The sequence below is a fragment of the Balaenoptera physalus genome, assembly GCF_965194825.1.
Source record: "Balaenoptera physalus genome assembly, chromosome: 1".
In the NCBI taxonomy this organism is placed as follows: Eukaryota; Metazoa; Chordata; class Mammalia; order Artiodactyla; family Balaenopteridae; genus Balaenoptera; species Balaenoptera physalus.
This window is the reverse complement of record NC_138882.1, coordinates 148,196,146-148,219,606: the sequence shown is the minus strand read 5'-3', so window position 1 is coordinate 148,219,606 and position 23,461 is coordinate 148,196,146. Positions and strand designations below refer to the sequence as shown.

General features: G+C 46.7%; 2 protein-coding genes across 2 annotated transcripts in view; one reads left to right on the top strand and one right to left on the bottom strand.

Annotated features, from left to right (window-relative positions):
• The window catches only part of C8A (complement C8 alpha chain), a 65,743-nt gene extending 57,778 nt beyond the window's left edge, over window positions 1-7,965 (top strand). Inside the window, exons 10-11 of the mRNA XM_082414996.1 lie at window positions 3,773-3,995; window positions 7,683-7,965. Coding sequence (XP_082271122.1) covers window positions 3,773-3,995; window positions 7,683-7,834 — 375 coding nt within the window. The 3' untranslated portion in view covers window positions 7,835-7,965. The remainder of the gene's footprint in view (window positions 1-3,772; window positions 3,996-7,682) is intronic.
• A 10,006-nt stretch (window positions 7,966-17,971) lies between these two features.
• C8B (complement C8 beta chain) overlaps window positions 17,972-23,461 on the bottom strand; it is a 41,855-nt gene continuing 36,365 nt past the window's right edge. The window contains exons 11-12 of the mRNA XM_082414984.1: window positions 21,386-21,454; window positions 17,972-19,222 (exon numbers count right to left, since the gene is read on the bottom strand). Of these exons, the coding sequence (XP_082271110.1) occupies window positions 19,071-19,222; window positions 21,386-21,454 (221 nt within the window). The 3' untranslated portion in view covers window positions 17,972-19,070. The remainder of the gene's footprint in view (window positions 19,223-21,385; window positions 21,455-23,461) is intronic.

Below are 23,461 nucleotides of genomic sequence, written 5' to 3'. Positions count from 1 at the left end.
AAATATTTTAGGCTTTGTGGGCCACATACAGTCCCTTTCATACAAGTTCTTCTTCTACTTTTTTTTTTTTTTTTTGCAATCTTGTAAAAATGTAAAAATCATTCTTAGCTCAAAGGCCATACAGAAACAAGCCGTGGGCTGAGTAAGATTTCTAGCTATAGTTTGCTGCCCCTGCTCTACGTGATCTCATCACAATGACCTCTGGCACAGATGGGATTCTCCCCATTGAAAAATTAGGAAACTGAGGCTCCAAGTCATCAAGTGAATCGTTTCAGGTCACAGAGCTCATATGTGGCAGTACCTGGATCCCAGACCTTTGGACTTAATGTCCAGTTCTCTCTTCCCTCTATCCTAGCACCTGCCTTAAAACCATGGTTCCCAGCCACCAGGGTAAATTTTGCTCCCCTAGGAGACATTTGGCAATGTCTGAAGACATTTTTGATCGTCACAACTGAGTGACAATCTAGTGACAATCTACTCTACTGGGTAGAGGCCAGGGATGCTCCTAAACACCCCGTAATCCACAGGACAGCCGCCCACAGCAAAGAAATATCTGGCCCCTAGTGTCCATAGTGCCAAAGTCGAGAAAGCTTGCCTTAAATCTCTAACCCCACAAAGGAAGTAAAATTGTATTCAAACTGCAAAGGAAGTGGATTGTTCTACCAGTATTGTCACACTATTCAATTCATATGCAAGGGTAGTTCATTAGAAAAAAGAGTTATATTTTGGGCGTTTAAGTAAAATAGTATTGTTTTCCTGTCCATTTTCCCTGACCTTGCTCATTTTCTATAGAGAGTTAAAAATCCCAGGTGTGGATACATTCCTTCTCTTAAAATATATACCAACAGTTAAACCTAAAAATCTATTATAACACCCTCTTCTCTATGAAGAAAGAGGTCAGATGGATTAACCCTGATTGCATTTCTTCTCCAATAAATAAGGGACCATTTTCACACACCTGTAATTCACATAGGGTCTAAAAATTGCTATCATCAGGCTATTAGTGATTTGGGCAAAACTGTAAAATTGCTATCAGGAATAACATATAAACTTTCATGGTCAAGAGGTGAGCTCTTTGTTTGCCTTGAGCAAAACTTCCAAGGGGAAGACTGACATTCGTGACTTGGAGAAGACCCAATTCTGTCTTTTGGGAAAGAGAGCCTGGGTATGGGGTGAAAAAGATATAGTTTGGCTCATGGGTCAGCCACCTTTTTGATGTGTGACCTTGGATGAGTCACTTCATTTTCTGAGCTCCCGTTTTCTGCTCTGTAATATGGGGATAATAAAATGTTACATCCCAAGGTTAGGGAGAGAGAAGTGAGTACTTAGTAAATGTCAGTTGAGGAAGCAGATTTGTGGAGGTTGAGTTAGCTGGCCAAATCTCAGAGCTGGGAAATGGCACAGCCCAACTGGAGCCAAGACTGACTGACGCTAACGTTCATGATCCCTTCGCAACCCATGATGCCCCCTGGAAGGTTGGATTCGAAACATGAGGCTGTTGGCGGGTCATAGAGCAGGGGAGCGACACAGACAGAGCTGTGCTTTGAAAGGAAAATGCTCACAGAGGTATGAAGGATGAAGGAGAGAGAGACAGACAGACAGACAGACAGACTATGGCCACGGAGAGGAAGCCAGTTAGGGAGTTATTTGGAACCTGGAGCTCAGAGTGGAGTCTTATTCATTTGCCTATTCCAGAGCTTAGCAGTGCCTATTTATGGCAGGTGCTTAGATTGAGTGAACATAGGAATCGTGCTATGTGATGATGCTGTTATGGTATATATTATTATATGTTATATGTTATGTTATAGTGTGTTGATATCATACTACTTGCCTACCCTGAATCTTTCCTCTCATTTGTAAAATGGGAACAAGACCGTTGCCAATATCTTTTCAAGCTCTAACATTTTAAGAATCATTTCTCCATCCCTCTTCCCTCTTTAAGTTTCACAGCCCTTCCCAATCCTCTTCATGAGGATTTGGGGAAGGGAAAGGAGAGATGGGGGTCTGAGTGCTGACCTCCACTGGAAGGTCAAAGGGAAGTTGCCCGATGGTCCTGGCCTTCTCTGGAACTAAGAGTCATCTTTAACCAGTGCAGCCCTTTCTGTACTGATTTCCTAACAATGGGGCCAAATTACCTGAACTTCCAGTAATGGTCTTCTCCCCTTGGCTGGGGGCCCAGCCAGTCCTGACATGACCAGCCTGGTGACCTCAGCCACAGCCCCTGGCCACAGGTCAAGGTTTGTTTGCCACGGGTCTTTCTGTACACATTTCCAGGAACCCATTCAAAGCATGGCGAGTGCCCTACTGACCTCTGATTCTTGAGAAGTGAGTTTGCTCCAGTGAGGCTCAGTCCCATATCTGAATGGCTCTGTGACCTTGGCAAATCCCTCCCCTCTCAGAGCCTCAGGTTACTCTCCTGTAAAATGAGAGATCTGGAAAAAAGATTTCATTTTATGGTTATGTGTTAAAATATATAGCTTTATAAGCATGCTGAAGATAACCATATATACATGCAATTTGAAAAATATAGGCTTCTTTTTTTTACTATCATCACATCTAACTAATAAAAATGGTGCTTTATTTTATACTGTTCTTCCTCTTTGCAGTGGTATCTCACATTCATTACTTCTTTAGATCCTCATGTGAATTCTAAGAAGTAGGTTATTATTCCCATTTTATAGATAACAGGACTCAGGCTTGGGGGGGGGCAATTACGAGTTCTGGGCCACACAGCTGGGAAGTGAGCAGCATTTATTTAGCTTTGACTATGTGACAGGCCTTCCCCATCTCTCAACTTTAATCCTCACAATAAACCTGGAGTGTACGACTATTGTTCTCACTTGACAGATGAGGAAGGAAGTCTTCACCTGTAATGGGACAGAGATCACACAGCTAGAAGTTACAGAGCTGGGATCTGAAGCCAGATTTTCTAGCTCCAGCGTCAATGCTTTTTGCTACATCTACTACTTCCCAACCAGGGATTGACTCCCCCATCCCCCCGCCCCAGGCGACATCTGGCAATGTCAGGAGACAGTTTTGGTTTTCATGACTAGAAGGTACTACTGGCATCTAGTGCGTAGAGGCCAGCGATGTTGCTAAACACCCTACAATGCGCAGGCCAGCCTGCCCCTGTCAACAAAGAATTGTCCAGCAGGAAATGCAATAGTGCCAAGGTTAAGAAACCCTAGACTAGGGTCCTGCCTAGAATGGGCATATGTGAATGACTCCGCCACCATCATCCCCCCAACACCCTCAAATACACACTGGCAAACACCACATTCACACCATTAGGGGCGGTGCTCAGCAGTGGCAACACAACTGCGTTAAGGACTTTATTAATTCCTGCAATGAAGGTTGACAATAAAAGACACACACATGCACACAAACATATAAATACTTTATACTCTTCCTGATTCCTAAAAGTGCTGGAGGGGGGCGGATGAGTTGGCACAGATAGCTTCTGGGCTCTTGTCTTCCTCTGGGACCACAGGTTTCAAAGTTAAGTAGGTTGGTGTTCAGCATGGTCCACTGTGTGGTCCTGAGCTGGTCACTCAAACACTCTTGAGCCTCTGTTTCTTCATCCATGGGTTGGGGGATTTCGTACTCGCTCCACAGAGTGGCTGCCAGGATACGATACAACTGGATAAAGTTGAGTGTCTGGCTCTGTGTCTGGCATGTAGCAGGCCTTCCAGAAGCTTGAAGGCCAGTTCTTGGGCTCTGGGAAGTTGGACAGAGCCCAGGGAGGGGCTCTCTGTTCTTTTTGTGCCCACAGTTGCAGCCCATCCATGAGATACTGCGGCACACGAACCTGGGGCCTCTGGAGACCAAGCGCCAGAACCTGCAGCGAGCCTTGGACCAGTACCTGATGGAATTCAATGCCTGCCGCTGTGGGCCCTGCTTCAACAATGGGAAGCCCATCCTCGATGGTACCAGCTGCACATGTCAGTGCCCCCTGGGTCGCCATGGCCTTGCCTGTGAGCAAATGGAGGCAGAGGGTAAGACCCATGCATCCTCACTCAGGTTCTAGCCTATCTTGGCTTAGAGGGGCCAGCACAGAAAGGACCTTTGGGGTTCCCAGCCTCTCTGTTCTATGCCCTCTTGCCCATTGCTCTAGGAACCCACATTCTGAGCTTTATGGCTGACCCCCTACATTTACTGGTTTTTATGCTTTCTCCTTGCCATTAGGACCCTCTCAGATGACTACTGTTTTTTACCAAGGTGTATATGGACAACAGGATTCATTTCCGGAGGGATGTTTCCTAGGGCTGCCATAACAAATTACCAAAAGCTGGGTGGCTTAAAGCAATGGAAATTTATTGTCTCACACTTTTGGAGATTAGAAATCCCAAATCCAGGTGTACTGGCTAGGCTGCTTTCTTCTGGAGGCTCTGTGGGAGAATCTGTTCTCTCTCCTAGCAGATGAGTCAGCAATGCCTGGCATTCCTTGGCTTGTAGCTGCACCATTCCAATCTCTGCCTCTGTCTTCACATGGTGTTCTCCACTCTACGTCTCTGTTTTCTCTCTTATAAAAATACTAGTCATTGGATTAGGACCTATCCTAATCCAGCATGACATCATCTTAACTTGAGTTTATCTGCAAAGATCCTATATCCAAATAAGGTAACATTCACAGGTAATGGAGTTGGAACTTCAACCTATCTTTTGGGGGACACAATTCAACCCACTACAAGGGATAAGTAAGTTGTCATTATAGCACAAGGAGTCATGACTAAAAACAAGGTTGGGGCAAGTAACATAAAGTTTAATGTTTCAATGTTTAAACATATTAAGCTGCAGCACAAACCAACTGGTATCAGAAAAGAAGGTTCTCAAATGAGGGTTAGAAATCCATGTCCCTTAAAGATGAAGAAGCCTAGAGACCTGGGTGTGAATCTCAGCTATTTCACTAACTTACTGAGATACTGGTTAATTGTTTCTTCTTTCTGGGGCCTGTCTTTCTCATCTATGTTTCCCTTTGAGCTCCAAGAATCTCTATGCATGTTCTAATCCCTAAGCTTCCAATTTTCCATGCATACTTGGTACATAGAATGATGGCAGAAATATGGGCTACCAAATCAATGTATAAATCAATCTCATTTGGCAACTGCAATGAAGAAAATGTAAAGGAAAAAAAAAGTCTGGAAAACAAACTGCTGAAGCACAGTGGAGATGGGATAGGAGCCTGGTTTTAAAATGAGATGACAGTGGGTTACAATTTTCTCATTGGGAGAGTCGTTCTAAATGGGAGGCAGGATAGCATAGCTCTGGTGTCAAATAGGCCTTCACATCCCAGTGCTGCCAATTGGCATGTTGGGTGGGCATCCCCTGTAAAATGAGGATGATATCAGTACCTACATCACAGGTTGTGTTGAGGATTAAACTAGCTAACTTGTGTGGCAAGCTCAATTCTAATAAGTAAGAAGAAGATAGAGCCCTATTGGTAGAAGATCTGTCCTGGGTTGGTGCCACATCTAAATCCCTCCTTTGTGAGCTGAAGGGAGTACAAATTGGGTCCCAAGAAGCTGCCTGGTATCCTGTAGGAGGAATTCTGAAAGGGGTGAGCCAGGATGGTGAGTGAATTCCAGAGTCCTTATGAAGAAGGATGCAGAGAACAAAAACCAAGCAGAACAATGACCAGGGCCAAGCCTGGTACAGTTTCCTCATGTGAATTGAAAAAAGGAACTGCCTGTTAGGTGGGTAAATTGGGAGGAACAAAGAAAACCACTCGGGGTTGGTACTGCCCAACTCCAGACCCAGGGATTTCTTGACTTTTCAAGCAGAGTTTGGACTGGGTTTCAGCCCCCATTTGCCTCATTGGCCAGGCAACTTTCCAGAGGGTCCAAAGGTCAATGAACAGAAAGAACAACAAATTCTGTACCAGGCACTATTGCAACACTTTATGTGCACGAACTCCTTTATTCCCCCAAGAATGTGATGAGATAAATATCAATACTACTATCTCCCCAATTCACAGATGAGGACATGGGGGCAGGAGGAAGGCGAGATAACTCGCTGAGTCATCTAGCTGGGGAGTGTCAAAGCCAGGATTTGGACCCAGGTGGTCTGATGTTAGGACCCAAGCTCTTAACTGTTACATTCTACTAATTTACATCCTAAGAGTCTGGAAATTTGGGGGATGGGGGTAGAGGGTCTGAGATGATTGCACTGATTATCAGTTTGGGGAGTGGAGAGGGAGGGTACGGCCCAGGTCACGGTTATAGGGCTGACCTGGCTTAAAGGGACAGACATGAGCTCTGCCTGGGTAACTAGAATTAGAGCATGTCAAGGGCACTCAGAGCCAGTGACTTGCTTGGATCCCTGTTCACAGAGCATAGAGCAAAGTGAACAGGGAGTGTGGACTACCTAGAGATGCCTCTCCAATGATCCAGTGCTGGGCTTGGTGGTGGCCACGCTGAGTCACATGTACACATGATGGGCACTGGAGAAGGGGGACACAATGACAATGGTCAAGGGGGGGTGGCAGGGCGCAGAGGGCTGGGTCCTCCGCACAGTCCCATTTCTCCTGCACGATTACATTCCGTCAGCTGCAGGCAGCTCCCGGGTGTTCCATTAACCTTGTTCCATGCCCGAGGGGTATGGACCTCGGGTGGCCTTGGGGCTATCAGACTAAACTTTCAGCCAGACAGAGATCGATCTGGCAAGGAAATCTAAGGCGGGGGAGTCACCCACCATGGAGACCCATTGTCGTAGGTCCCGAGGGATTTTCCCCGCAAATCTTTGCCTGTAGAGACCGAGCCACAGAGGTGTGAGAAACAGAGAACCGTTCTGTGGCTGCCCCACCAGGGAGTGTGATGACAGAGCTGGAAGGGACTTGAAGATAATCTAATCCAATGATATTCACACTGAGATCTGAGGAAGCTTGGGGTCTCCTAGGGGCTGCCCCAGAGGAGCAGGGCAAACCTGATAGACACCCAGCTTCAAATAGAACAGCTTCACTTTCATCTGACTTCCATGCTGGGGCCCATATAAGATTTCATTTAAGAAAAAAAAAAAAAACAGTAATGAAAAAAATAATGATGGAAAATCCTACTGGATCAGTCCACCCTTTTCCTTTACAGAGGTGAAAGCTCAGGCTGAGAGAGGAGATGGCATGGTCCAAAGGCACAGAGTCAGTAGGAGGCAGCAGCCCCAGGCTAGAGGGATTGTATAAACTGGATTTCTAGAGACAGCCCATGGTCAGTGCATGTGTTCTGATACTCTGTGCAGAGAATCTGTCACCCACCATGGCCCCATCGTTGGAGTCTGAGTGGGGTTGATTTGCAAACCTTCATTTAAAAGCCCAGCTATCCTTTCCATAGGGGTGTCTGGCTGGCCTTTGTGAAGCTCCAGCTGGGGCGAGTTCCCTGTCTGCACACCCTCCACTGGCCCAGCGTCATTCTTCCAGAGACGCGCGCCTCACTGCCTCTCTCCGCTATCCATCTTCCGTGGAACCGCAGGTTCCAATTTCATGAGATGGGCTCCCAGTGGCCTCTTCTCACTCCATCCAGAGTTTCAAATTAAGTGCAAGGCAGTGAGCACAGAGGTCTGGGTTGGCTACACGGAGGCATTTCCCCAAGGAGAGATTGCAGACCACTCTAGGGCAGCGGGATGGGCCTCACTCAACCATCCAAGCTGCCGCTTGTACGCTAACCTCCTTGTCCCCTGGGAAATTATCCATGCAGGAGCCAAGGCGGACGGTCACTGGGGCTGCTGGAGCTCATGGTCTGCTTGCAAATCGGGCAGCTGGGAAAGGAGGAGAGAATGTAACAATCCTGCACCCCAGAACGGAGGCACCTCGTGTCCGGGCCACAGAGTGCAAACCCAGGCATGCTGAGGCCTCTGGGCCCAGGCTGCAGCTGAGGCAGCGGATGTCACCGCCTGCGCTGACCGCTGGATACCGACCGACTTCACTCGGCTGACAGAAGATGCCAATCAACATGGACTTTTTCTTTGTCCTGGACCAGGCCGTGCCATCAACAACCAACTGTTCTATTACCCGCAAAACTCAGTCAGTCACAACTGGGTGTTGAGCGTTAATGGCTCATAGTACTTTGGATCAACTGAAAAATAAATAAATAAAAGAAAGAAAGAAAAAAAAGAAGAAATCTCGATTCATGTCTTAGAGGAACTTATAGGATGGTAGAGGCATAGGGCAGGCAGACGCTCTTGAAACTATCAGTAGCCAACAAAACGAAGTACCATGAGAACGATCTCAGTTATTTGATAACAATATTTGCTCATTTGTAGAAAACGATTATTAGTTTGTAAGATAAGCAGACATACTGAAACAAGGAGAAAAATTAAAGATTGACTTGGGTTCCTTCAATTTTCCTTCACTGGGACTCAACATATTCTCGTATTCCTTCAATTAATCTCTCTTGTTTGCTTGAGTTCTTATCACAAATATCACCTTTCTCCCAATTAAATAATTGGCACACTAATAACGGGCTCACAGCACACTATTCTTTTCCTTCATTGCCTTTTTCGTGATTAGTAATTATATATTGGGTCCCACGCCTCCTGTGACTATTTATGACCTGTCTCCCCATGGACGGTAATCTGGAGGGCAGCACTGCGTCCCCAGAGGTGAGGGCTGTGCCTTGAATCGGAGGGAATTAACAAGCATCTGTGCAAGAAGTGAGGGAATGAACTCAAGAGTCAGTTCAAAAATGTGGTCCCTCTTCGTCAGCCTCCCAGAGTAGAATGTGGATCTGGGGGGGCCGACCAGTTCACGTGTCCGGGCCCACCTGTGGGAGAGCCAGTCACATCAGCCTGTCTCAGTGTCCCCACAGGACTCCAATCAGGCCTCAGAGAGAGAATGTGTGTGTTGCACTGACTTTCTGCGGTCCCAGTTGGTATAAGAAACATATGTTGACTGATATGTGTGTATCAGTCAACACTCCCTATCCTTCCAGAATCCTCAATCTTTTTTGGGCGATAATGAGACATACACACACACACACACACACACGCATGCACGCACGCACACATGAAACAATTAGAAGCAGTTTTAGGGACACAGGAAGTGAATTGCTGAGTTAATGCCAAAATACGTGGTACACAAAATACGTGCCAAAGGAGGCCAGGTGGAAGAAAGATTTACCTTTCTTTGTCTGTATTAAATATACAGAATGGGGGTTGACCTAGACCTTGAGGGATTTTTGAACTAGGCAGAGAGGGAAGAGAACTTTAGATAGAAAAACAGCATGTCACAAAGTTTGAACCTCAGAAAGAATATTAGGGGTGTATGTAGGTGTATATGTGTTGGAATAGGGAGTGGGAATAAAATAAGTTATATAAAATACTTAGCACAATACCTGTCACATGCAAAATTATTAGCATCACTCTTATTGTTACTATTATTAATTACAGCTTATAGTTTAGAAGTTTGTTTCTGAACTCTTTAGATCTATCTGAAAGAAGGAAAAAAGACTCCCATATTCCTTCTCATCCTGTCATTAATTTACTTTTTAATTTCCATGAATAATTAATTTCCATTCGTTATTTACTGTGGAGCAGTAGTTACATCCTAGGAAGCGATAAGAGGCGGATTGGCCAGGCCAAGTGGACAGTTTACAGAGGACATTCAAGCTTGATCTAAAAGCGGTAGTTCTCAGCCTAGGTTGCACATGAGAATCACCTGGGCAGTTTTAAAAACCCTGATGTCCAGAGGCTGCACCCCATACCAATTCAATCCGAATTTCTGGAGATGAGAGCCAGAGATCAGTAGTTTACTATATTCAGTACCTTGTAATAACCTGTCATGGAAAATAATCTGAAAAAGAATATATGTGTGTGTGCGTGTGTGTGTATAATAAAACTGAATCACTTTGCTGCATACTTGAAACTAACACAACATTGTAAATCAACTATACTTCAACAAATAAATAAATAAATAAATAAAAGCTTCCCAGGTGATTCCAATGCAGCCAAGGCTGAGAATTCCTGAGAGCGGAGGAGTCATTACACGTTCACGGGGTGTGTAACAAAAGGGCACCACAGTAAGGTTTATCTGCGTACTGTATCTAATCTTAACAAGGACCTCTACGATTTGTTTTCTGAGTCCCATTTTACAGATGAGGAAACAGAGTCTCTGCGAGGCTGAGCCTGGCGGGTCACAGAGCTGGCAGGCTGGCCAGGGTGTGAATGCAGTCCATCAAGCACGTGCTCCTCCACCTTTGCTCTGGGCTGTCAGCCAGTGGAGGGATTTTGTGTGTGGGGTGCAGAGGAGAGGGAAGAAACCAGAGGCCAGGAAGCTCATCAGGAAGTAAGTGTAGTCCTTTAGATGTGAGATGAGAACGTTGGGATTAAACAATTGCCTGGATCACCTGTGAGCCAAAACAACCAGCCGAGCGATGCCATCTTCCCATCGTCTGAGCCACAGCACCAAGGCCAGTGTCCACCCCACTCCTCTGAGGACGCTGCATCTCCAGCAGCTTTAGAAATGACAATACAGCGGCGGCAGTAGCAGTTTCGGCAGCAGCTACCCTTCACCAGATCAGCGCCCCTCCCTCTTCAAGGATGCCTGGCTCTCACCACGCAAAAGGCATAAAACCCATCAAATGTATTCTCCCTCAGGACTTTTCAGGAGATCTATAATCTACGGTTTTATAGGTAGTGGATGTAAAAACACGGTTTAAAGATATAATCTTCAGCTTGACAAGGTGTCTTTTGAAAAGTAAATTAATGACAGAATGAAAAGCAATAAGAAGAGGCTTTTTTCTTTTTTTCTGCTTTGAGATAGAGGAAGATCTAAAGCGTTCAGCACTCAGTGAATCTCTTCTGAGCTAGATGGCTTTAGCGTGAAGAAAATGGACAGAGAGAAAGGGTAGCCTTCAAAACCACAGTGCAGAAATGAGAGACGGCAGAGGGAAGCCACCGGGTACTGTTTGGGGAAAGGTATGTGACATAGATTAGCAGAAGCACGCTTCCCCGTGAAGAAAAGTGGGGCTTCTACCCCCTCGCTTGGGAAATGACTGAGCACCCTGGGGAGCCCTGTGCTGGGCCCCGGGCTGGGTGCTGGGGGGCCGGGAATGAATCAGACACAGTCCCAGCGCTGGAAGACTGCCTGGCCTGATGGAGGAGGCCTGTGAACCACGCCCCAGGTCCCATACCAGCAGGAAGCCAGACAGCCTGGATAGGAGAGGAGACGAGGCCAGCAGAGTGTAGGAAATGAGTGGGAGTTTAAAAAGCAGAGAAAGGTGAAGAAGGGGCTGGACATCGCACAGGAAATAGTATGTGCAGAGTCGAGTGGTGGGAAACCACGAGGGGGGTGGAAAGTAATTACTGCTCAGCTCCTGGGGGTGGTCGCTGGTCCCCCTCAGGCTGGGAAGAGCTGGGTTTGGAGCATCGGTTTGGTCACTGGGCCTTTCCTGAGGGCAGCAGTAGGTGGTCCTGGGGAGATTTCCACAGATGGCCACTTTCCACCCACATCCCTGCTCTCCTTGGGAGCTCCTGGTGCTTCAACACTCCACAGCCATCATTTTAAAGCACAAGAATCTTAACCCGGATTCACAAGGTTTGCTCTGGTCTGATGCCAATGTACCACTCCATCTTTATTTCCCTCTGCAGACTTTATGAGCCAATAGACTAAAAATCTGTCCTCCCTAACAGGACAACAAAGCCCTGAACGCCTAGCTCTCACCTCTCTCTGACGTCACTTCCTTCCATTTGCTCTTCCTGCAGTCATGCTGCTCCAGCCGTGGAAGCCTTTTTGCTATTCCTCACACATGCCAAACTCTCATGCCTCAGGACCTTTGCACCTGCTTTCTCCTCCACCTGAAATGTTCATCCTCTAAAGGAGTTCATCCAAGAATCACTCCCTTGTTTCATTCACATCTCTGCTCAAATAATACCCCTCCAAAGACGTTACCCTCATTTATTTTCTCTGGTATGGCACTTATCACTACCTGAGATTATAGATTTTTTTCTTGGTATGCCTCCCCCCCATTAATATGCAAGCTTTTTCATGGCTTGATCCCCAGTATCTAGAACAGTATTTGGCCTTAGGAGGGGGTTCAATAAATATTTGTTGTATGAATGAACTGTTTCCAATTTAATCCCTCAAATAGGTTTTCTGTCTCCTCCAGGCCTTTGTACGTACTACCTGAGAAGCATCCCCACCTGCCAGCCCCCATCTTCTCCCAGCTCTTCACCAGCACCCTGCAGGGTATGGATTAGGTGTCCATTCACCCAGAAAGCCAACCCTGACCCCTTCCGCTCCCCCATACTTCATCAGGTGCTACTCCCTGATATGCAGCATTTTCCATACCCTATCACTGTAGGCAACTTATTCTGTCACTATAGTCTCCCCCACCCAGTGACACCTTGCAGGGCAGATGGGGACGCAGATTTACTTTCAGAGCCTCAGTACCTAGCATAGCACTTTAAACACCTAGGAGTTTCCTAGTAAAAGGATGCTGTTCGCTCTCTGGCCCCTCCGTGCTAGAGGCAAAGACTCTGAAACAGTCTTTGCACAGAGCACGTAGGAACTCGTGAGAGACAACCCCATGGAAGACGTTTTTACAGGACTCCCGGGTCCTACAACCTTCCTGGTACATCAGAGGGCAGCCCACGCTACTCTTAGAGACTGTATACATTTAAGAGAGAGCCCACCTTTTCCACCTTAGTAAACGAAAGCCCATCAAATTGAGTTAAAAATTCTGCATTCGTAGCCCAGGGGTTTTCCCCGCCCCTCTGGGAGAGAGAAAGGAAAATATGTTTCCCTTCTATATTAACAGCTTAAAATGTGAGATAAATCCTCCCATCCTAACCTCTTTTTCACAAATGGACTTTGCTGTCCAGTGGCATGATACATGTCTGATGGATCTATTTATCCATCCTATTTCTTTAGAGATAGCAGCTAAGAAGTTTCATCTATTATTTGTCTCTCTCTCCCATTCCCATTTTCCTAACCAAGCATGTGGAGCAGGCAGTTGATGGATGGATGGTGTTTGGGATAAAAGGGGCCAGAATCAGATAGTTTTCAGGATCTGAACAAACTGGCTTATTAACAAGGAGGCCCCTTCGGCGGGAGGTGGTGGGGGAGGGAGGAGTGGATGCCAGACAATGGCCAGTGATGGATGAAGGAGCACCTGGGGTTGCAAGGTGTAGACGCAAGATAACTGGTGGCCGCAGCCTCTGATAATGGGAGTGCCTGGGCTCCGGAGCAGCCTCCTGCACAGAGGTGAATGTCAGACCAGCCTCTTGACTTCCTTTGATAATCCTCCAAGATTCACTGCTGCAAAGGCAAGTCCTATTCCCTCTCCTCTTCCTTTCCGTAAAATACAATCTCCATGCTCAACAAGGGAGAGCTGCTAGGCAGGGTACCAAGGGCCAGATGTCAGGCAGGGTTGGTTCAGCATCCAAGCATGGGAAGGCAGTTGAGCATTGCCATGTGCCAGGCACTCTGGGGTGAGAGCGGTCCCTCTGCGTATGTCGTGTCACTCAAGCTTCATGCTTGTGCCATCGATTATTGGCCCTATATTCTGACGAGGACACTGAGGCATGGAGATGGTAAGGGACATCGTCAAGGCTTCTCAGCTAGGAAGCGGTGGTGTGGGGTCTGATCCCTCTGTTCTTCTGCCGCAAAGCCTTCTAAACGGCTCTGCTTCTCCGCTGCAGGGATATGCCAGACTAGAGGCCTTTCTATCTCTTCTGTGCAAGCGGGCAGGTGGGCATGCACCCACCCTGCAATGAAACTGGACCCGATCCTGTGGCAGCAGGAAGTTGGGGAGCCCTGTGGCAGCCGCCCTCGGACTGAGGCAGTCCTGCCACTTTCGAGCTGGGTGGTCTTGGGCAAATTGCTCAGTCTCTCCGAGGCTCTGTCTCATCACCTGTCAAAGGCAGATAATAAATTCTTCCTCTTTCAGGCATTGAGAGGATTAAGCTGGATTAGGTATGTGAAAGTTCTTTATAACTGGTAATGCCCTCTGCAAATATTAGTTATTATGCTGTTACATTTTCCCTTAATAACCCAGAGCTTGGGATATAAAAGCCTTCCATGTCCTTTATTAAGACATGTCCTAGGGGCTAAGCTATTTTACGTCTTTCTTGTTCTCATGTGTTATAGTGGGTTTAGTACCAAAATGTACTAAACCAGTTTAAAGCGGTTTTAAACGACTTTAGAAAACCAAACACACAAACCACGGTTCTTGTCAACGTTTTGAGGAACCCCCAGAAGCACTGATGTCAACGATACTATGGAGTGCTGACTGTCCCAGGTACTCTCCTGAGTGTGGTCAATTCACATACTCCCGAACCCCAGGAGGACGCTGCTGTCACCATCCCCATCTTACAGGTGAGAAACTGAGGCACAGAGGGGTACGGAACTTGCGTTAAGGTCACAAAGCTAGTAAGTCACAGAGCCAGGCACAAAACAGGCCACAAAAGCAGCAGCATGGCACCAGGGCACACACTTCTAAGCACAGTACCACCCGGCCTCCCTTCATCTGTTTCCAGTTCTGCCTGAGAGGTCGTGATGCTTCCCCCACCCCTGAAGTTCTGCATCCCTCCTCCCTCAATAGTGGAATTAACATTCCAGAAAGACAACTCAAAGAGGAAGACACCATACAGAAGAATCTGATTTCATGACAGGCATTCAATAAGAAGGGATTCTCAAAGATGTAAAGTGTACTATTCCAGTGTGCTACCGTTAGGGTTTAGGTGGTCACAGTAGGTTTAAAATGAATCCACAAATGAGAAAATGAGGTGAAGTTGGAATGTTGGAAGGCGTTTTTTTCCCTAAGTTCTTCTTTATTCATAGCCTACCTCTACTGCACACTGGGCAGGCTTTTTAACCCTCTTGAGTCTTGATTTCTTCCTCAACCTATAAATATGCTTCTCCGGTTTACTCCACCAGAGATGACAGAGTTTTCTGCTCCCTTCCTCTGTAAAGTTTCCCTGGAGATTTCTGGTGGTCCCCAGTGGGTGTCACCAAGTCCCCTAACAAGTACTGTATCTTCAGCCCCTACCTGACATCAGCTATTTTTCTGCCTCTTTCGTTTTAGTCTTTTTTTGCACCGCTGCCCACCAAGCAGGCTGAACACGCCTCCCCCAGCCAGCGCTGTGTGGTTGCCCTTATCTCAAGGTCGCTGTTCCCCAAATTTCATGATGCCACCATCATGTACCACCGATTCACCAAAGTTTCTCCCTGGCCTGGGATGGTTCTGCCCTTGGCTCCACTCACGTCCCTTTTCATTAGTTCATTAATTCATGCAACAATGATTTACTGTTGCCTGCTTGTGCCAGGCCCTGTATTGGGCACTTGGGATACGTGAGGGCAGTAGACAGACACTATCTCTGCCTTCAGGAACGCGATATTTGAGAAGGAATAGGAGACAGTAAACAAATAAATTATAATACAGTGTCCGCAGAGCCTGGAAACATTGGCAAACAGTCATACTGTCATTAAGGACATCTTCAATCTGTAAAACAAAAATATGTCCATCAAGATGCTAATCACGAAGGTCCCCAGGGAGACCTGGCCAGAGTCCTGAGGGCTTTCTGCTCCAGCCCCACTCTCTCCAGAGGGCTTTTTATATAAGTGTCTGGGAGCAGGCCAGAGTTCTCTCCTTTAAAACAAAGACGGCATTTTCCTCTAGATTCTCTGCCAGCAGATGCTCTTCTCCCAGCCTCAGCGTCCCACCTTGATTTCCAGAGTCAGCCCGTCCGTGGCAAGGACGAAGTTTCCCTTTGAAGCTTTCCCTACATGTCACCTGCTGACTGTATTAATATCTACCCCATCAAATTCAAATAAAGATTAAATGAGATAATGCAGGTTAAAAGATTTCATAAACTGAGAAGCACTCTATAATTGGCAGCTATGATTATTATTACTATTGTGAAAATAATTATAATACTTATTATTCCCACAGAAGTTATATTATTATCCCAAGGTCACACAGGAAGGGAGTGGTAGACACAGAACTCCCGGCCCAGACATCAAGCAAACGGCAGAGCTCCCAGAATTTCAGAGATTCGTGCTCTCAGACACAAAACCCTCCCACACCCAGGTATCCTGAGCTGTGTTCAAGCTTCCAGGACCACTGCCAAACGACACTGCCTGGCCCGTGCCCCAAGGATGCCGCAGCTCCTTCACGGGGACACCGGTGCAAGCTACAGTTGCCAAGGTTTCCCAAAAGCACAGTTTGCATTTATTTTGTTTAATTCTTACATTGTGTTTCAGCCTCCTCCTAAATGCATTTGTTTTCAAAAAGAGCCACGAGGGGAAGTTCAGCCCACAAATAAGAATATAATTATTACACAGTTTAGCTATGCCTGGACGTCACCCCGATATTCACCGGTGCTCAGCAATTCAATTGTCTCTCCTTCAAGACCATATTTAATAGGATAAACAATTTCTGCTAAATGCAATAAACGTGAACCTGCATTGTCATCTCCATAATCAACTCAAATTTCCCATTAGAAGCGGTGGCTGTGATTGAGATTCAGAATTTAATTTGGCGGCGCTGGCTTCGACATGCTCGTGTCGGCTTCACGGGAGCCTCCCATCAACCCAAGACAGAACCTCTCTTCCCCATCTCTGGGGAATCTTAAAAGAAGACAGATTATAACGTAAGAAAATTATACGGCCTTGGTATAATGAAAGAGATAAAACATTATTGGATTAGCCTGTTGAAATAACAGCAGACGGCAAAGCAATAATATTAATCCAAACAAGGGCCCGGACCCGTCTGCTCAATTGCAGGGGACACGGGGGTGCAGGAAGGCAGACAGAATCGCCACGCTGGCTGCAGCAACCCCTAAGCAGTAAAGAATCAGCTCCTTCCATGGTTGTTCTCTTGACTCAATTCCAGAGAGCTGGGCGGCCAGATTGGTGGGTGTTGGTGACCTGTGCTTTGGTGTCATGGATGTGTTATGGTCTTGGGTCCCAGCACCCAGCCCAGCGGCAAACTTACAGCAGATGATGTGGCGGTAAACAAAGCGGGTGAAAATGCACAGGATGAATCAATTCACCTTCAACCAACGGTTTTTTTTTTTTCCCCACCAATCTGATTTCAACAAATTCACATGAAGTTATGCAATCCAACAGGAAGTGCCCAAGAGCAAAGAAAATATTCAGGGATGTTTTAATGAGAAGGAATGAATGAGAGCAACAAAGCTTAAAAGATCACTTGACTCAATCTAAAAAATAAAAATATTTTGGGGGGCTTCCCTGGTGGCGCAGTGGTTGAGACTCTGCCTGCCAATGCAGGGGACACGGGTTTGAGCCCTGGTCTGGGAAGATCCCACATGCCACGGAGCAACTGGGCCCGTGAGCCACAGCTACTGAGCCTGCGCGTCTGGAGCCTGTGCCCCGCAACAAGAGAGGCCGCGACAGTGAGAGGCCTGTGCACCGCGATGAAGAGTGGCCCCCGCTTGCCGCAACTAGAGAAAGCCCTCGCACAGAAACGAAGACCCAACACAGCCATAAATAAATAAATAAATAAATAAATAAATTTTTTTAAAAAACCCTATGAGTTTCACAGTTAACAAGATTAGGCAGTCTTTGATTTAAAAAAAAAAAAAAATTTGGATTTTAGTAATGTAAAGATCAACTGCCCTCTTTTTCTCATCTTTCAGTACCTCCCTCCCCAAATGGGATTTGCACAAAAGCATGAGTGAGCGGAGCACAACGTACAGAGGTAGGGAAGGTTTGCTTTGCCCACTGACCCACAGCCATCAGCTTGATCATCTCCTGATATGTTTCCTCTTCCAGCCACCACAACCCCTCCTCTTTTTCTTTCTTTCTTTTTAAACTCTCATTCAGTGATCAATTTCCGTGGCTCTAGTCTCCAGCTCAGCATCTCCTCTGGGCACCCACTCATGTCACAGCAATTCAGCTCTGCACCAGAACAACCACTTGCTTCCTGTGCTCAGCATCCAAAGAAGCTGAGGAGCCCAGATCCACTCTCTTTGTGACGCAGTGGGTGGGGATTTGTCAATCACACACACATACACACACACACACACCACCTTCTACATTTTATTTCATAAAAAGTTCTTTGTTGATCCAAAGTCCAATTTTGAGAGGAAGGGAGCATCACAGTTAAGAGTTTAAAACCCTGGGGACTTCCCTGGTGGCTCAGTGGTTAAGAATCCGCCTGCCAATGCAGGGGACACAGGGTTTGATCCCTGCTCCGGGAAGATCCCACATGCCATGGAGCAACTAAGCCAGTGCACCACAGCTACTGAGCCTGCGCTCTAGAGCCCGCGAGCCACAACTACTGATACCGCGTGCCTAGAGCCCGTGCTCCGCAACACGAGAAGCCACCGCAAGAAGAAGCCCGCGCAACGCGACAAAGAGTAGCCCCCGTTCGCAGCAACTAGAGAAAGCCTGTGCATAGCAATGAAGACCCAACGCAGCCATAAATAAACAAACAAACAAATAAAAATTTAAAAGAAAAGGGTTTAAAACCCTGGAGCTTGAGTGCCCAGGTTTGCAGCCCTGACCCCCCCACTCCTTAGCTGCATAACTTTGGACAAGTCACTTAACTCTTCTAAGCCAATTCTCCTGCTATTTAATAGGCTGATAAGGCATCCACCTTATAAGGCTGTCGTGAGGATGGAATGAATGAATGAATGCACTGAGAGCACTGTGGCTGGCACACACTAATCATTCAATAAATATGAACCACCAATTGCCAACTGACGTTGAATGAGACAGTGTGCTCCTCAAGACAGGAACAGTTTAATATCTATTCATGGATTCATTATTGGGCACCTACTATGCGCAGGGCAGTGGTGGATTGTGGGACTTTCACACGGACAGCTCCCAACACAGTTCCTGGCTGGTAGTAAATGTGAGTGAAATAAAATTGTAGAGATGAGCAAAGTGAAGATTACCAGGATGCCTAAGCCCTTCAGGAGACTATAATTATTGTTTAACTTACTATCTGTTCAAATCAGTGTGCATTTTACAAATAGTATCTTTATTTTAAACATTCTGAATGGCACAGCCCTCCACCTTGGGCCAGCTCCAGATGGGAGCAGGCATGGGGGGTGAGCTGGCCTGATTCCTTGCCATGTGCAGCCCACAGTAGCGTCACCTGCTAGATGCTTTCCCCTCCTTAACAGTTAAGTGTTTCGGAAGCAGGGCCCAAGCAGGGGCTGCCCCTATTTTGAGGAGGTGGATTGTTGCACTGCCTTTGTCTTGTTTTATGTCCTCCAGAACACGGAGACCAGTTTGACCAGCAATTCCACTTCCCATCAATGGGGACATCTATAAGAAAGAAGGTCAATGAACATTAATTAGCCTTTATGACACTCTGGTGCCCTATAGGAGAGGTAAGGTGTATAAACCCTAGGGTTTTGGGAGTCTGAATCTCTGATCTCCCCACTCCAGTCCACTGTCCTTCTTTCAGGCCATTGGCTCACAATGCTCCCTTCTACCACAGGGCCTTTGCACACACTGTTCTCCTTGCCCCAAATACTCTTCTCTCCTCTATTCATCTGGTCAATCCTATTCACCCTTCAGAGCTCAGCTTAAGTGTTATTTCTGTGAGGAAACCTTCCCTGATCCCTAACTCCCCATCACTACTTCATATTTTAAGCTCTCAGAGCATTTTGTAGCAGTTACAGTTGAAACTTTAAATGTATTTCTGGGACGAGTCAAATGATGTTGGTCTGTCTTTCTAAAGAGCAATCTCCATGATGACAGGAACTGTAATCTGATTTGCTCATCACTGAACCCCAGCACCTAAACTGGCACATAGGAGTCCCTGAGTCCATATTAGTGGAATAAATGAATACTTTCCAGCTTAGACACTTCCCAGCTATAGGATGCTGGATAGTTTACTTCTTCTCAGTGTATCAAGCGGGAGCTCTGTTATCTATGTGGCCGTTGTGTGTTTTAAATGAAGTAATAACACTGGGCTCTACCCTCCCTGACATTTGCCTTTCCCTTGAGGATTTCTGGTCGTTGATGAGACTGGCAAATAATCAATTACATCCACCATGATAGATCACGCGTCTGGCTGAGCCTCTAACTTGCAGTGTAGTTCTGGGTACATTACTTAATATCTCTGGGCCTCCCCATTGATAACATGAGATAGCTGGAGTGGGAGGTTTCCAAGGTCTCCTCCAACCAGTGGAAATCCTGTGGCTGTGCCATTACACTCTTACTGGGCAGGTCACTGTGGGGGGCCTGGTTTAGCTGTAGTAGGAGAGGGAGTGGAGACACCCTCGAGCACTTTGCTGGGGAGGGGAGCAGAGCAGTCACCAAGAGCAAAGGCTACAGAGTCAGACTCACTGGACCTGAACCTGGGTCCCTACACCTACTAACTGTGTGACCACTGGGCAAGTTAGCTAGCCACCCACTGAACCTCAGTTTCCTCTATAAAATGGGGGCATTGACAGTATCTACTTCATGAGGTTGTTGTGAGGATGAAAGGATTTAATATATGTGAAATATAAAGTAACACTATTTATTTTGCTCTAAAACCAACTAACCGATGTTTATTTTGCTCTTACGATGGGTTAGGCATCCTTCCAAGTGCTTCATATGCCTCATGAGAGACTTAAGACAACTCTATGAGGTAGTTAATATCATCATCTCCATTTTACAGATGAGGAAATTGAGGCACGAAGAGGTCAAGTAATTTGCTATTAAATGATGGAGATGGAATTTGAACCCACACTGAGTCCAAGCCCTCAGCAAGGTGCCTGGTACATAGTGGACTGCTTAATAAATGTTTGGTGTTTTTATTGGATGTGCCATTTCCTTTTTTAACAGTATCACCAAAAAAGTCACAGAAAGGAAAAGAAAGGGGAGGAGCCGGGGGCAGGGGGAGGCAGTGCTAAGAATTCTTAGAAAATAAACCGGCTAAAGAATCTGAGAACTGGAAGAGACCTTCATCGTAGTCCAGTCGTTCAGTTATTAATTCAACTGCAGCAACTATGTGGGAACCTGAGGACCCATAGGTAAATGGGACATGATCCCTACTCACAGATGCAGGGGAGGTAGACACACACAACCCAAAACAGAATGTGCTAAGAGCTGTAATAGATACATGTTTGAAGTCCTATGGGATCCCACAGGAGAAATTAACTAATTCTACTTGGATTAGAATAATTTTTACAGAAGAAGGGGCATTTGTGTGGGATTTTGAGGGTTGTATAGGAGTTCACTAAATAAAAAAAAAGATAAACATTCCAGAATGTTTCAAAGAGATGACTCGAAGAGGCCATGCATTAGCAGTCCTGTAACATGGAGCACTCTCAGTTGTGAAAATAATAAAATATAAAATCAGGAGTCAAGATGGATCTCAAGTTTCATAGTGTCCAGCTCCCTAGCCCACTCCCCGACTTTGCTCTTGCTCTTTTGAATTATTCTCTGGACTTCCCTAGACTTCCCTTTCCCAACCAACTCTCACAGACTCCTTACTTTTCCGATTGGTGATCTCACAGGCAGGGCCTTGGAATCCAGCAGGACAGATGCAGTCACAGCGTGATCCTGAGAAGATGCAGAGACAGTATGAATCATACCACATGAAGTAAGAGCTCCTAGACTTCACCCCTTCCTCCACATCACAGCTTTTCCATTAGGTTAAAATAGGGCAAATGTTTAATTGAATGGTTTGAAATAAGAAGGTTCAGTGCCAAGAATACCCACTCCTTTCTTGAGGGTCCTTTGCTCATGAAAGCGTGTTTATTCCACCACAGGGAATGATGTCGAGTTGTTGAGGAAAATTACCCATTAGCTGACCTTTGACCTAGACATTGGTTTTGGGGGTCAGAAGCTACATTATTGAAGTCCCTGAGGCCAATGGTCACTGATGCTCAATTTCACCACAAGTAATTGTCTAGTCTCTGCTTGAACATCTCTAGTGATGGGGAACTCACTACCCTTAGATGTCTCATGCTACCTTAGGCCAGTTCTGACATTTTGGAGGTTATTCCTTATGTTAATCTGTCACATGTCACCCTGGAGCTTCTCTCACCTGAATTACATGAACTCTCTTTACAGGACTGTCCTTTATAGGCTGGGCCCTGTCGGCATTCCAGCCTCTGGCTTCCTTTTCTCCTTCACCTCCAAAGTAAAGCCTCCAGTGGGTCCCAGTCTCTAGGTCCAAGTTACACACAAGGCAAGGGGGATTTCAGCACCCCTAGATCAAAACCTGGTGCCGGTGAATGGATCCCACTTCCTGCTGAACTGACCCTCACTTACAGGTTCTGGTCCTCAGGCAGAATTTCCCATTCTTAGGCTGTCACTTACGTCTGCTTTGCTCATTTCCATCCCATCTGAGAAGCTAGACACACATCTCTCCATCTCAGCTGGGCAGGTGGAATCTTTCTCCCTGAGAACAGATCTTCTCTCGTGTCCCCTCTGTTGAGTTTGCTCCAACCATGTTAGTTCTGCCTCGAGTCCTGCTGGCTCCCTGGGCTGGGATATACTGTACCCAGCTGCTCTTGATGCCCTGTTTTGGCATCATGCTGGACCAGACTCTTCCTTAGCCCAACACAACAGGAGCAGAAGATCCCAGGTCCCAGCCTGTCTCACGTTTGCCCTGCTCCCTGCAGTGACCCCGGATGTGACCCTCAAGTTAGCAATCAAGTTCTAGAGGGCCATCCGTGCCACCACCCCCCATCCCCCAATCGTCTCACCATATATTGGTCAGGATATGCACAAGGTGTTTCCCCTGCTCAGCCCAGGGAGGGCCTCTTCTTTGACCAGGACAGAGTCCCAGAGTCCATCCCCACTCCTTGTTACAGACCACACAGTCTCAGCCTGCTCCTGCCTTCAGGTTAATGCTGCTGTCACCCATGTGTCCCTTGTGGCTAGAACCTAGGTATCCTGACAGCCAGAGCAGCCTGTTCTAGATGCCTGCATTCTGACTTCCTGGGAGATAGTCAGACTAACACTGGTCCTAACACTGGTGCATTTCAGTGCAATCCTTGGGTCAAGGCTAGCTCTCCTGCTAGTCTAAAAACTTGGCAAAATCATGGATCCTGTCTGTCAGTGAATTCAGCTGTAGAACAGCTTCCCAGCCCTCACTCTACAACGAAGTCTCTGGTAGGCTTTTTTTTCAGAGGTCAATCCCAGTGATTCGCTTTAACTATTTTGGGCTGAGGCCCAGGGCTTCGTGTTTGTGAAAAGCTCCCTGGGTGATTCTCAGGTGCAGCCTGAGAGGACATCAGGCGCCTTGCCATAAGTAGTACCTGAGCGCAGGCACCTCCTTGGTCCAACTCTAATTCATTGTGCTCCAGGGAGGTGGTGCTCCATGGTGAGTCACACCCCGGCCACAGATTAGAACTACCCGGAGAGGAGGGGGTTTAGCCATCCTGATGAGGGTCTCTTCTCTAGAGAGTCTCACGTAATGATCACATTTGGGGCCTGAGCATCAGTAGTTCTAAAGATCTCCGGTGGTTCTAATGCCCAATCAAGGTGGAGAAGCTCATCTTTAAGAGGCTCCAAATGGCCGGGGGCGGGGGGGTGGGGGGGACTCATATTTTTTCCTCT